A 12,102-nucleotide genomic window follows, 5' to 3' on the forward strand; every position below is an offset into this window, starting at 1 on the left:
TGCTGTGTGCAGTGACGCGATGGCCGAGGAAATCCAACTCCGTAATGCTGAACGGGCTCTTTGGACCATTAAGGACAAGACCAAACTTGCAGAGTTTTGCAAGCACTTGATGTAGATGGAGCTTGCGAGCTTTGGCTGTGGTGCTGTAGATGAGGATGTCATAAGATAGGCAAAGCAGCACGTCAAGCCACGTAATACCTGGTCAACGAAACGCTGAATGGTCTGGGCCACATTATGAAGACCGAAAGGCATATGCAGATATTCGAACAGGCCAAAGGATGTTATAATAGCGGTCTTGGGATGAGGATTGCACAGGAATCTGGTGGTAGGCTTTCACCACGCCGACCTTGCTAAAAATGGTGCAGGGATGCAGTGCCAACGTATCCTGAATGCGAGGTATTGGTACCGGTCCGGGACAAGGGCGTTGTTGAGAGCACAGTAATTGCCGCAGGGGCGCCGGTCTTCTTAGGCATGACATGGAGTGGCGAGGCCCACGGATTGGAGGAGGATGAATGAAGCCAAGGTCAAGGATGTGTCCAAACTCCTCTTTGGAGACAGACGATTCAGCGCAAGGTGATGAGCCCGGGCAAACCCCGGAGGGCCAGTCATGATGATATGATGTGTCACGCTGTGAGCGACCACGGACTGAAAGGAAAAGGGTCGGAAGACGTCCAGAAACTCGGCAACAACGGCTGACCAAGAGTCGGGAACGGCCATGTGCGCCTGGAGAAGCTGAAGCGGTGGAGCGCAACAGGAAACTCCTTGGACGGTTAAGCTCATCTTGGAGTCCAAGATGCACTGGACTGCTTGTCAGCAACCAACTTGTAGTGCCAAAGAAAGTCAGCTGTGATGATGGGCTGGCGCACGGTCGCGATGACAAAATTGAGCAAAACGTATGTCTGAGGCTGATGTCAATAGTGCCCGACTTTTGTCCATACGTCCGGATGGTCAATGCATTGACTGCAGGGAGAGGAGACGAGTTGGGAGGATGGCGGTGCTCAGCCAACGTATAAGGAAGGACGCAAATCTCGGTGCCAGTGTCGACGAGATAGCGGACTTTGGTGATGCAGTCGGTGATGTGAAAAAGGCGACTGGATCTGGGGCCGGGAACAGCGGTCGCAATCAGTGTTCGGCCCAAACATTTCCCGTGTAGGAGCAGGGCTAGTGGCACTGGTTTGCATGAGAGCCAGAGCAACGGTGGTGCCAGCAAAGCATAACGGGAGGAGAATAGCATTCAGAGTGACTGGGGCTGGGGCGGCGAGGTTATGATGAAGAACGCGGCTGTCAGTCCTCAGCTCTCAGTCCTCAGCTGTCAGTCAGACTACTTGCCGTGTGAGCTCTTCGTTAGCTTCGAGGAGATGCGCATGGCTGTCGCTAGGGGCTGTGCCTTGGGACGGAGGGTCAGGCAGGCAATGAACTCTGGCCATGGAGGGAAAACCGACATCCATAATCTTGTCAGCCAACTGGGCCAGAGATTCCTAGGTCGAGAATGAAGACGCAGTCAGGATCATGCGCATCTGCTGTGGAAGGCGTAGGAAGAAAAGTTCCTGGAGAAGTGTTCTGTCAATTGAAGGCAGATCTCCAGCCAAGGCTTGCATGCAATGCAATAATCGCAAACAATAGCAAACAATCGCAGCAGTAGTAGGTGGAAGCGCTCCAACAACGTTGTCGAACATGGTCAACTGCGAACTGAGGCGGTGGCAACAGAACAAGGATTCGATGGCAATAAACCTAAGTTCCGAGTCCGTCGATCAGAACTCCGGGAGCTTAAGAGTGGAGACCTTGGGATCGTGAGGTAGCGGTGCTGACAGCAGTACTTGATTGAGAGAATCCGAAGCCATGGTTGACTGGATAAAAGGCGGACTACGAAGTCAGTGGGGCTCGAGCTCCATGCAGCAGTAGGCCCAGGGAAGCAGCTGAGAGCAATGACGCGAAGTCCGGAGTCACCAATTTGTGGGTGAAGAAAAACCAGAAAGACGCTGGTGCCTGGTGACTACAAATTACATTTTTAGCTGAGCCCACTCAATCAGGCGGAAACCAGATTCCACCGATTCCACTGCTCGCGCACCGTCAGCATGCTGGGCGTGTCGTCTTTTGTGACTGGACCATTGTGGCACATAGTAGTGCGCTACATATTCATCCATCATACTTTCTTTGCCTTTTTCGCAGTTCCCATGGTGTCCAATGGTGGTCTCTTTTATGGCAACACTTCATAGCTCAATTCACATGATGGAATGGATCGCCAATTCAGTCGAAAGAATACTGCGACGCGGATGAGGTGCAACAAATCACGCCACTAGCAGCTAGTCTGCCGTGTTTTTGTGTATGGTGACAAATGACAGCACTGAGCTATGTCATGTTCATCCACTGGCTGAATCGGCAATTGGTCCTGTTATGTAAATCCCACTTTAACAAGCTGTACCACGAATTCACTGGGTATGTGCAGGTCTCCGTTGAACCTCCCACCAACTTGGGTTACTGAGTAGATGCCATTGAGTGTGCTGCAAGGAAGGAAAGAATTCGCAGGCACCAGCATGCCCCGCTTCTCATCCCGCAGGACATGCGCAAACTTCCTGTCAGGGCCACTAGATGGCATAGCGTGTGCAGATACAAGCATGAAAGAGGAGCTCGGTTGCCTTATGACACATTTCTCAGCATTTGCACGCACCTGCACACCATGCAGTTCAGAAGCTTCGTGGCAGTGCTGCTAAATGGCGCGGTGTGTTCTTAGGTAACAGGGCCAGGAAATACCTCGGGTAACAGAATATAAATACCTTGGTATATGGATAAACGAAGGCAATAGATATATGGAAACACGGGGAAAAAGCAATAACAGTGAAGGGGAAGAGGAATGCAGCTATAATGAAGCACAGAGTGCTATGGAGATACAATAGGTACGAGGTGCTCAGAGATATGTGGAAAGGTGTAATGGTTCCAGTACTTTTGGAAATGTGGTTGTTTGCTTTAAATCAGGGGTACAATCGGGACTCGATATGAACCAAAGGTCAGTGGGTCGCCTTGCATAGCACGCTCACGGGAAGACTACAAATGAAGCTGTGCAGGGTGATATGGGCTGGACTAGCTTTGGAGTTAGGGAAGCTCGCAGTAAAATTGAATATGAAGAACGACTGAGGAATATGGAAGAAAGTAAATGGGCTGTGAGAGTGTTGAGGTATCTGTACAGGAAAAACATTGATTCACAGTGGAGGAAAAGAACTAGGAAGCTTACCAGCAAGTATATGGGCTGTAGGGGGGCAACACAGCAACACAGAACGTCAAGCAGAAAGTCAGAGAGGCCGAAATAATCTCATGGGTGGCGGCAATGGGAAAGAAACCTGCCATGAGTAACTACTTAAGAAGAAAAAAAACGAAATCGGGAAAGAAACAATTTATGATAACTCAAAGGGACGCTCATCACTTTTCAAAGCGAGATATAAGAAGGAAGAAGAAGCATGTGCTTGCTGCGATAAAGCTAGGGAAACGATGGAGCATGTTTTATTAGAATGTGAAGACGTCTACCCAGCAGTCGATTTAGGCACCACTGGCCTCCTTGAAGCCCTTGGGTTCAGCGAGAGCAGTGGAAAAGTAAACATGTCCGCAATAGGGATTTGTAAGAGGCAATTCGAGGATTGGTGGAAGAAAAGTAGGGAAACGACAAAAAACGGAGACGTACAAAAGCACAGTTCGCAATAGGGGATCAGAAAATTTGTTTGTGGGAATTCATAGTGTTTCTTTTTTTTTTTTATTTAACCTAGGTAGGACATAAGGCAGTATAATAGCAAGAGCTTGGTGGTGCAACCCACCGCCCTGTTCCAAAGGGGACGCTCATAACATACATACATTCATCCATCCAAAAGCGCAAAAGAATCCCACTGCACTGCACGCCTCATACATAACTCTTTCGACGGTGGCACTCTGTTGCGTTGGTATACTGTTTCAATGCTCAACACATTAGTGCCGAGAGTCGTCATGCGATCAGTTCTCGCACAAGTTTTTTGGTGAACAAGCACCAAGTTATTAAGCACCGCTGAAGCTATTTCTGATAAAGTACCCTTGTATAAGATTATTAAAAACCTCCTTTGTCCACAAGGATGTGCTAATTATTATTCTAGATGGCATCAATTTTGAATGTTTAGTTTCTGCTTTCAAAATTGCGAAGCACTCTGACCTTCACAAGTTTTTTTCTATAAAAAGCCGCAATCCTGATATGCCATTCAGTGCCATTTTGTCTGACAGGGACATGTGACAAAGCATAGTTTCACAATATCTGCAAAAGAACCTGGAGCACTCGACAATTTTGGATCCTTATCATGTTAGCAACTCTGAAGCGGTGGTGGAAGTTATTGAAAACATAATCCTAAAAGTTGCAGTGGATTAATAATGTTATTCTATCCCACACAGTGAATTAATGGCTGTACTCAAGACATTGACCTGCGCGAGGAAATTCATCACGGCGAATAATGATGATGAATGCATTTGCTTGAATAGTGAAATTTTCGTCCCAAGCTTTCCCAAGTTGCTCTCCTTTCACTACCGTTGTGTCTTGGGGCAAAGGGCTTTATGTTCAACATTCCGGAACTTCCATGTCAGTCACTCTGATATTGAGTGCAATCTTTTTAGGCATGATTAATACAGAGCTGGAATGTCATATTTCTTGACTTGTGAAGATTGTATATATATACATGGATGATTTTCTAGTGTTCAATAATTCTGATAATTGCTTCCGTGATGCTGTACATATTTGAAAACTTTTAAAAATTTTTAGTTGCCCCATGAAAAGCAAGCAACAGTTTCTTGTTTACAGATTGGTTTTTTAAACGTATGACGTCTACTGGTATTAACTAATCTGTTAAGCCTATCCTTGATTACAGGTGAGGCCACTCAAAACTGGTGAAAAGAGGAATCATTAAAAAAAGTGTGTCAAGATCTAATGAAATTGAGTTTACATTATAAGGTCAACAAATTAGAACAGGCTGGCTATCCACAGAATGTTATCAGATCAGTTTATGTTAACACGTAATGAAAAGTTACAACGAAGGTGCCAAATGCATAACATGCATAACCAACTCGCCCACCAGCACGTGCTAAGTGACGTAACAAAAGGCATTGAGCAAAAGCCACACAGCCACAAGATGATCTGAAAAAAAAAATTTCGGTCATTCGATAGGACAGCTCATGCACTAAAGCCCGGAGATGCGAGGTGTAAAGTTGACGTCCTGTTTTCAGCAAGAAATAAACATCTTTGCTTGCATGTGCTTAGAAGTCCCCCTGAATGTACACGTAAACAAAAAAAGTTTTTGGAATTTCAGACATTGTATACTTGATTCTGTTGAGATGTTGGAAGGTGTATGTGGGCCAATCTGGTCACTCCATCAGTGTTCATCTAAGAGAGCACCATGCATGACTTAATGATCTGGGGCACAACATCTGGCTGCCCATTGTAAAGAGTGTGACTGCTATGGCGTGTTTAATAAAACAGGTTGTTTTTGAAAGCAATAAAGATTATGCAAGAATCTAGGGCGCCACATCTGGCTGGCCATTGTAAAGAGTGCGAGCGCTATGCTGTGTTTAATGAAACAGGTTGTTTTTAAAGCAATAACTAGATTATGCGAGAATTAGCAGAGGCCTATGATGTTAGAAAAAGAGGAGATGCTTGCATCAGCCACCCTTCTGTGTTGCTACACGATAACGAATTTACTTTTCTTGATTGTTCGCACGCATGTAAATTATTTTGATTTGTTACCCCTGCTTTGGTCTGCATGCGTGATCACTTTTCTGTATATATATATATGTATATATACATGTGTGTATATATATATATATATATATATATATATATATATATATATATATATATATATAAAGCCTGTTGAATAAATTTTTCAGTTGCGAATAAGTGCCTTGTCCTGTCGTTTTTATTTCTTCTTATGTTTATTCTTTTTGTTGAGCTTGAGAAAGTTCTCAAGCTTAACAATAGTGGCCACTCTACTATCAGTAACAATTTTGAACTAAAAATAATTGGGTGACCGTGTCAAGGCCCCTTTAAATCAAAAGTAGGTTTGTGCAAATATAACTTGCAAATCGTTTGAAGGTGCATTCATATTAGCATCAGAACGAAATGGCAGCCAAAATAACAATAAATATGTTCATTTATGCTTTCTGAAGAGAAGCTATGCAAAACAAGACATTTCTTTCAGCTACTGTGTTGTAGAGGTTAGGAATATTCTGCAGCTCCGATGGGCATGTTAGGTTGAGCAGGATCGTGCAGTCATATTCCGCAGGGTGGCCTCCCAGGCCAATAGACACTGCACACAAAGACAGTACTTTGTCACTCACGAACAACATTAACTTGTGGTATAAACAGCACCCTTACCCTTGCAAAGACAAAAGTGCTGTGATTGGCAGTGCCTCTTCACATTCAACAGGTTTTCAGTCAGTCTTAGCACTGCACTATAGGTGAAGCGACCGAGCTGATTACTACAAGCAGTGTGGCAGAAAAGCTAACACTATCAGCACACTATTGCCCCGACGTAATAAAGGCTTTAGTGCAATGACAGTTTCGCAGGCAGCACTGAAAGATCAAAATAAAGCTTGTAGTTACATTTATTTCAAAGGTATTGCATTTGTCCATTTAGTTATTTAGTCGCGGCGCCATAGCGCAACATGCTTTAGGCATAGAGACAATTTATTTTATTTCAAAATACTGCAGGTCAATGTGGTGGCCCAAGCAGGTGTGGGTTACATCCAACATGAATGTACAAAACAACAGACAACAAAAAGCAAGAAAGAAAAAAAAGGAAAAAGAAAGTTTAAGAGAGAAGATGGCACTCCAACTCAGCGAGAAAATTATTGGAACCAAAAATATCAGACGGCAATGAATTCCAATCTTCCACAGTTCTAGAAAAATAACTGAATTTGAAAGATTTTGATCGGGCAAAGATTGGGGTTAGTGCAAATTCATGGCCATGGCGTGTGTGTCGTATTGTTAGGGGTTTTATACTGTCAGGCCAATCAATTCTATGTTACCAAACGTACAATTATAAAGAAACGAAAGGTGACTAAACTTTCTGAGGGCTTCTAGAGTAGAAATACAGTTTAACTGCATTAGATTGGATGGGGAATCAAGTCTACGGTATTTGTCAAATATAAACCTAACAAACTTTCTGTTAATACGTTGAAGTTGCATATCTTTCTTTAAATAAGGATCCCAAATGATAGAAGCATACTCAAGCTTAGAACGAACACAGGTATTATAGGTTAAAAGCTTTGTTTGCGAAGGTGCAAATTTTAGCTTTCTTTTAAGGAACCATAACTTACATAGTGCAGATGTGCACTATATATCAGAAATGTGGGTTGACTAAGTTAAGTTGCTTGTGAGGGTGACACCTAAGTACTTATATTTGCCTACAATCGAGATACTATTGTTTCTAAGGGAATAACAGAACTGGCTAGGATTTAGTTTCCTGGTGATACGCAGTAGTACTGTTTTCTGAGTATTTATTTGCATGCCCCATTTTTGACACCAGTAGTCAATAACATTCGGTGCATGTTGCAATTCAACGTGATCTCTGGGCGATACAATTTGTTTAAAAATAATACAATCATTCGCGAACAAATGTACAGACACATTTTCGGGAATAACATCAACCAAGTCATTAACATAAATTAAAAACAAAAGTGGTCCCAATACACTTCCCTGTGGGACTCCAGACGTGACATGAAGAACAGCAGATGATGAGTCATTAATTACAACATACTGTTGTCTATTGTGAAGATAAGCCCAAATCCATTGAACTATTTTTCCTGGTAACCCCAAGCACTGTAATTTGTACAATAATTTCCCATGTGGCACTTTATCAAAGGCTTTACAGAAATCTAGAAAGAGAACATTTATTTGTCCTGATGCATCAAGCACTCGTGAAAATTCATGCACAGTTGTAACTAGTTGTGTAACAGTAGACAACCTTTTTCTAAATCCATGTTGAAATTTTGAGAGTATGTTGTTATCACTAAGGAATTCATGAATGAAGTTTGCAATAACATGCTCGAGAAGTTTACAACAACTGCTTGTAATAGAGATAGGACGATAATTCTCAAACGACAAGTGGTCACCTTTTTTATAAATTGGCTTAACGCGTGCTATACCCCAGTCAGCCGGTATTTCCCCTGAAGAAAGCAAACAATTAAAAAGAGCAGTTAAAAACCCGGATAAATACTCAGCGTACCGATTAAGAAAGGCATTAGGGATACCGTCAGGCCCAGCGGATTTTTTAGGATCAAGTTTTAACAGCATATGTATTACATCTTCCTCGTTACTTCTATATCAGTATCAGTTTCAACGACTGAATTCGGAAATTCATAATCATCGGTTTTAGTAAAAACACTCTGGAAATATGCATTAAAATGTTCAGCAATAGCACAGGAGTCAGTTATCACCAAACCATCGACATTCATTTAGCTAATCCTGGTTTTCGACTCACTTAAGTACTGCCAAAACTTTTGGGGGTTAGTTTGAAGAAAATTTGTCAATGTATTAGTATAAAAATATTTCCTTGCTTTTGCCAAGTTTGTTTGTAGCTTATCTTTTAATTCTGTAAACTGGGGAGTCATTGTTGCGCGCTTCTTGCGTAGTCTTTTAATTTTACGCTTCATGTGGATCATTTCTCGCTTAAGGGGGGACGCGGCTTCCGCATCGCGAAAAATGACCGAAAAACCGATTTTTCGAAAATCACATTTTCAGTTTTTTATAACCCTTCCTCTACCTGATTCCAAAATATCTTCCCTGAAAACCGCTTAGAAGTGCTTTTAAAAAATTGTTGTATCAGCCAGGGCGACGAGAAGTTTTGCGGAAATCGCAAAAAGACAGTGTTTTTCAAACCACGATATCTCCGTAACGGCGCAACCGAGCGCCGCCATCTTGGTCGCAACCCAGAAAGAGCATTTCTTCTGCAGTCTTCCCGGCCTCCTCCGAGTGAAAACAAACGCAGAAAATGCAAAAGTTTCGAGGTCTCGCGGAGGTCCCTGATTGGCGGCGCGCGCCACGTGACAGCGGCGCGCGGCCCCGTTGGTCTCCGGGGCGGTTGCCCCTAGCAACGGCGGGCGAAGTGCCGCATGTCGTCTGCTCTTCGCGCAGCTACGTTCTCCATCGCCCGTATCACGGGCCTCTCCATAGTTTCGGTAGCGGCTCTGAAGCTGCGTGGCGTAGTTTCGCGTTGGATCTCGGCTGTGATCATGGATCGGCGACGGCGCAAGGAGAAATACAAAACTTCACATCAATTTGCCGTAAGCGCAAGTATGCGATGCCCAAAAGTAAAGCGTCGTCAACAGCTTCCAGTGCTGATTCTGCTGATGTTCAGTGCGGTGCGGACATCGTGGACACACAGCAGCAGTTCCCTCTATGTATGGATGCCTCGGACCCGCAACCAAGCACCTCGCGCGCCGACGTCTCGGACCCGCGACGACGTATCTTGCGCGCCGACGTCTTGGACCCGCGACGACGCACCTCGCGTGCCAACGACTCAGACCCGCGACCAAGCACTTCACGCGCCGACGTCTCGGATCCGCGACCAAGCACTTCACGCGCCGACGACTCGGACCAGCGACCAAGCACCTCGCGCGTGGATGAAACGCAGTCGAGATTCGGCAGTACAATTCAGGCTCACTTGGAAGCGCACTACAAATCGATAGAAGCTTCTCGTGGGCGAGCCGAGACAGTGCAAGCATCACTCAGTTCCGTTTCGGCGACCGAGAGAAAAGTGAAGCTCACAGGTGAGAGAGGAAGTTGTGCCGATGTGGAGTTGGCGGATGAGTTTTTGGTGGTGCAGGTCACAGCATTGAATGCTTTGTACAAGAATGCGTTGTGCCAAGAATGCTCTCAGCCGGGACTGACAGTTCATTTGGGAACAAGGCACGGATTGGCTGCACGAATGCTACTGACCAGCAATGCCTGCGGCATTGTTGCAAGTGAATGGTCATCGCCGCGAGTAGAGGGTGGTAAGGCTTTTGACGTGAATATGCGTGCAATGGAAGCAATTAAAAACGCCGGCAGAGGGACAACTGCACTGACTGACTTTTGGTCAGTAATGAACGTTTCACACAGAGGCTTGCACCATAAGACATTCCAAAGACATTTGAAATCAAAATTCAGGCCTGCTGGTGAGATGGCTGCGGCAAGTCTCTTTCATGATGCTGTGGCAACCGTGCAGAAAGTTTACAGCGAAATGGACCTGGCATTCACAAAATTGTGACGGTAGTCTACGACAGGACATGGATGACACGTGGTCATGCATCCCATATTGGTGTGGCCACAATAATTGAATTTTACACTGGTCTGGTGCTTGACTGCGTTGTGCTCTCGAACAGATGCCATGGATGCACGCTTGGGACAAAACAAAACGATGAGTGCTACGGTGAATGGAAAGAGAATCACAAGTGCCAAAAGAACACCGATGCAACCTCAAGCCGAATGGAGGTCGAGGCAGCATTGATCTTGTTCAGAAGGTCACTGGAAAGGAATGGCCTCCGCTACACATCTATTGTTTGTGATGGGGATAGCCGTACTTTCCAGGCCCTTTGTGAAGACAAGGCTCATGGCTTCATTACATTCACCAAAGAGGACTGTATTAATCAAGTGAAAAAGAGGATGGGTACAACCCTGCGAACTTGTCTCAAAAAGCAGAAGTAAACCAATTGGAGGGAAGGGTGGCCTCACCCAAGACCTAATCAAAAAGCTCACCAATTATTAGGGCATGGCCATATGTAACAATAGTGAAGTAGATGATATGCAGAGGGCCATAATGGCAACCTTCTATCATATCACTTCAACAGATAAAGACCCTCATCATGAGCTCTGCCCTCCAGGACCCCTGAGCTGGTGCAAACACCAGGCTGCACAAGCTGAAGGTAAAGCTCTGCCAGAACACAAGTACAAATTGGCAACAGATGTTTCAGCTGCGTTGCTACCTGTGTATCAACGCCTCTTGGATCCTCAGCTACTCAGCCATTGCCAAGGTAAGAAGACTCGGAATGCAGCCGAGAGGCTCCACTCTATCATTTGGTCAATTCTGCCAAAAGAGCAAAATGCTTCATTGATCGCAGCGGAGACAGCTGTCAATGAGGCAGTCTGCAAGTACAACACCGGAACGCTTCGTGCATACAGACAGTTTTGTGCCTCACTTGGCATGAAGCCAGAAAAGCATTCCCTTCAAGGAGCTGCAAAAAAGGATGCCCTACGAAGAAAAAAGGCATTGAAACAACATCAGATGAAAGACCACATGCCCAAGAAGCCCCACTGTGCTAAGGACACCAAGGAATACAATCCTGGTGCATTTTAGAAGAGTAGAGGCAAGGCAAAACTTTGAAGGCCTTTTTCTCAAAACTGTGTTTTTGCCTTTCTGCTCAGTTTGCGCAGCTGATTTCTTTGTCACCGTTTGGCCTATTTTGACTGTTTTTTGTTTGTCTTGTTCCTTGGGCTGCAGTCAGGTCGTGACATTCTTGCTTTTAGGCCTTGATGTTTTATAAATGTATGATGTGGCTATTCGTTCACCCCAAAAGTGTGCTTGATACGAAGGTAACATAAAAAATGACACTGAAAAAAATTTTTGTTGAAAAAAAAAACCAAGAATGTCACGACCTTCAGCATGCGTTTAGCTATGCAGTCAGTACTTAACAAGCCTTCTATCACATTTTTTAAGTTCCCTAGGCTCTTCACAACGTTCAAGGTTGAAACGTTCTGCTGAATCAAATTTAATAAAATGTTCTCAAGGTATCACTCTGAAACATTTATGGAAGCATCAGAGAGACATTCTAAACATTTGTGCCAATTTTCATCAAAATCCATAAAGAAATAAGGAAGTTGATCTTCAAAGCCACGTCCCCCCTTAATCCACGGGTTTACACGGTGCTTACACATTTTTCTGCTGGGTACAAAATTATCAAGACAATAATGTATGGTTTTAACAAAGAGTTGCCATGAGGTCTCAACATCGTGTGATAAGGTATTGATATGCGTGTCAAGGTAATCAGTTATAGCGACATCGTCAGCCTTAGAAAATTCCTTTACAACAGTGGCTGACAGAGTTTCTTTAGTTCGACCTAAAACCT

General features: G+C 44.4%; 1 protein-coding gene across 3 annotated transcripts in view; it reads right to left on the minus strand.

The window, feature by feature from the left end:
* Nucleotides 1–6,131: 6,131 nt before the first annotated feature.
* Nucleotides 6,132–12,102, minus strand: part of LOC142559710 (uncharacterized) — a 29,127-nt gene continuing 23,156 nt past the window's right edge. For all 3 annotated transcript variants that reach the window (XM_075671274.1, XM_075671277.1, XM_075671275.1), the window contains one exon: nucleotides 6,132–6,305. Coding sequence is in view for 2 of the 3 variants with exons in the window: in XM_075671277.1 (XP_075527392.1) it covers nucleotides 6,246–6,305 (60 nt within the window). In the remaining variant the exon portion in view is untranslated. The remainder of the gene's footprint in view (nucleotides 6,306–12,102) is intronic.

This window comes from Dermacentor variabilis, chromosome 10 (assembly GCF_050947875.1).
Source record: "Dermacentor variabilis isolate Ectoservices chromosome 10, ASM5094787v1, whole genome shotgun sequence".
Lineage (NCBI taxonomy): Eukaryota > Metazoa > Arthropoda > Arachnida > Ixodida > Ixodidae > Dermacentor > Dermacentor variabilis.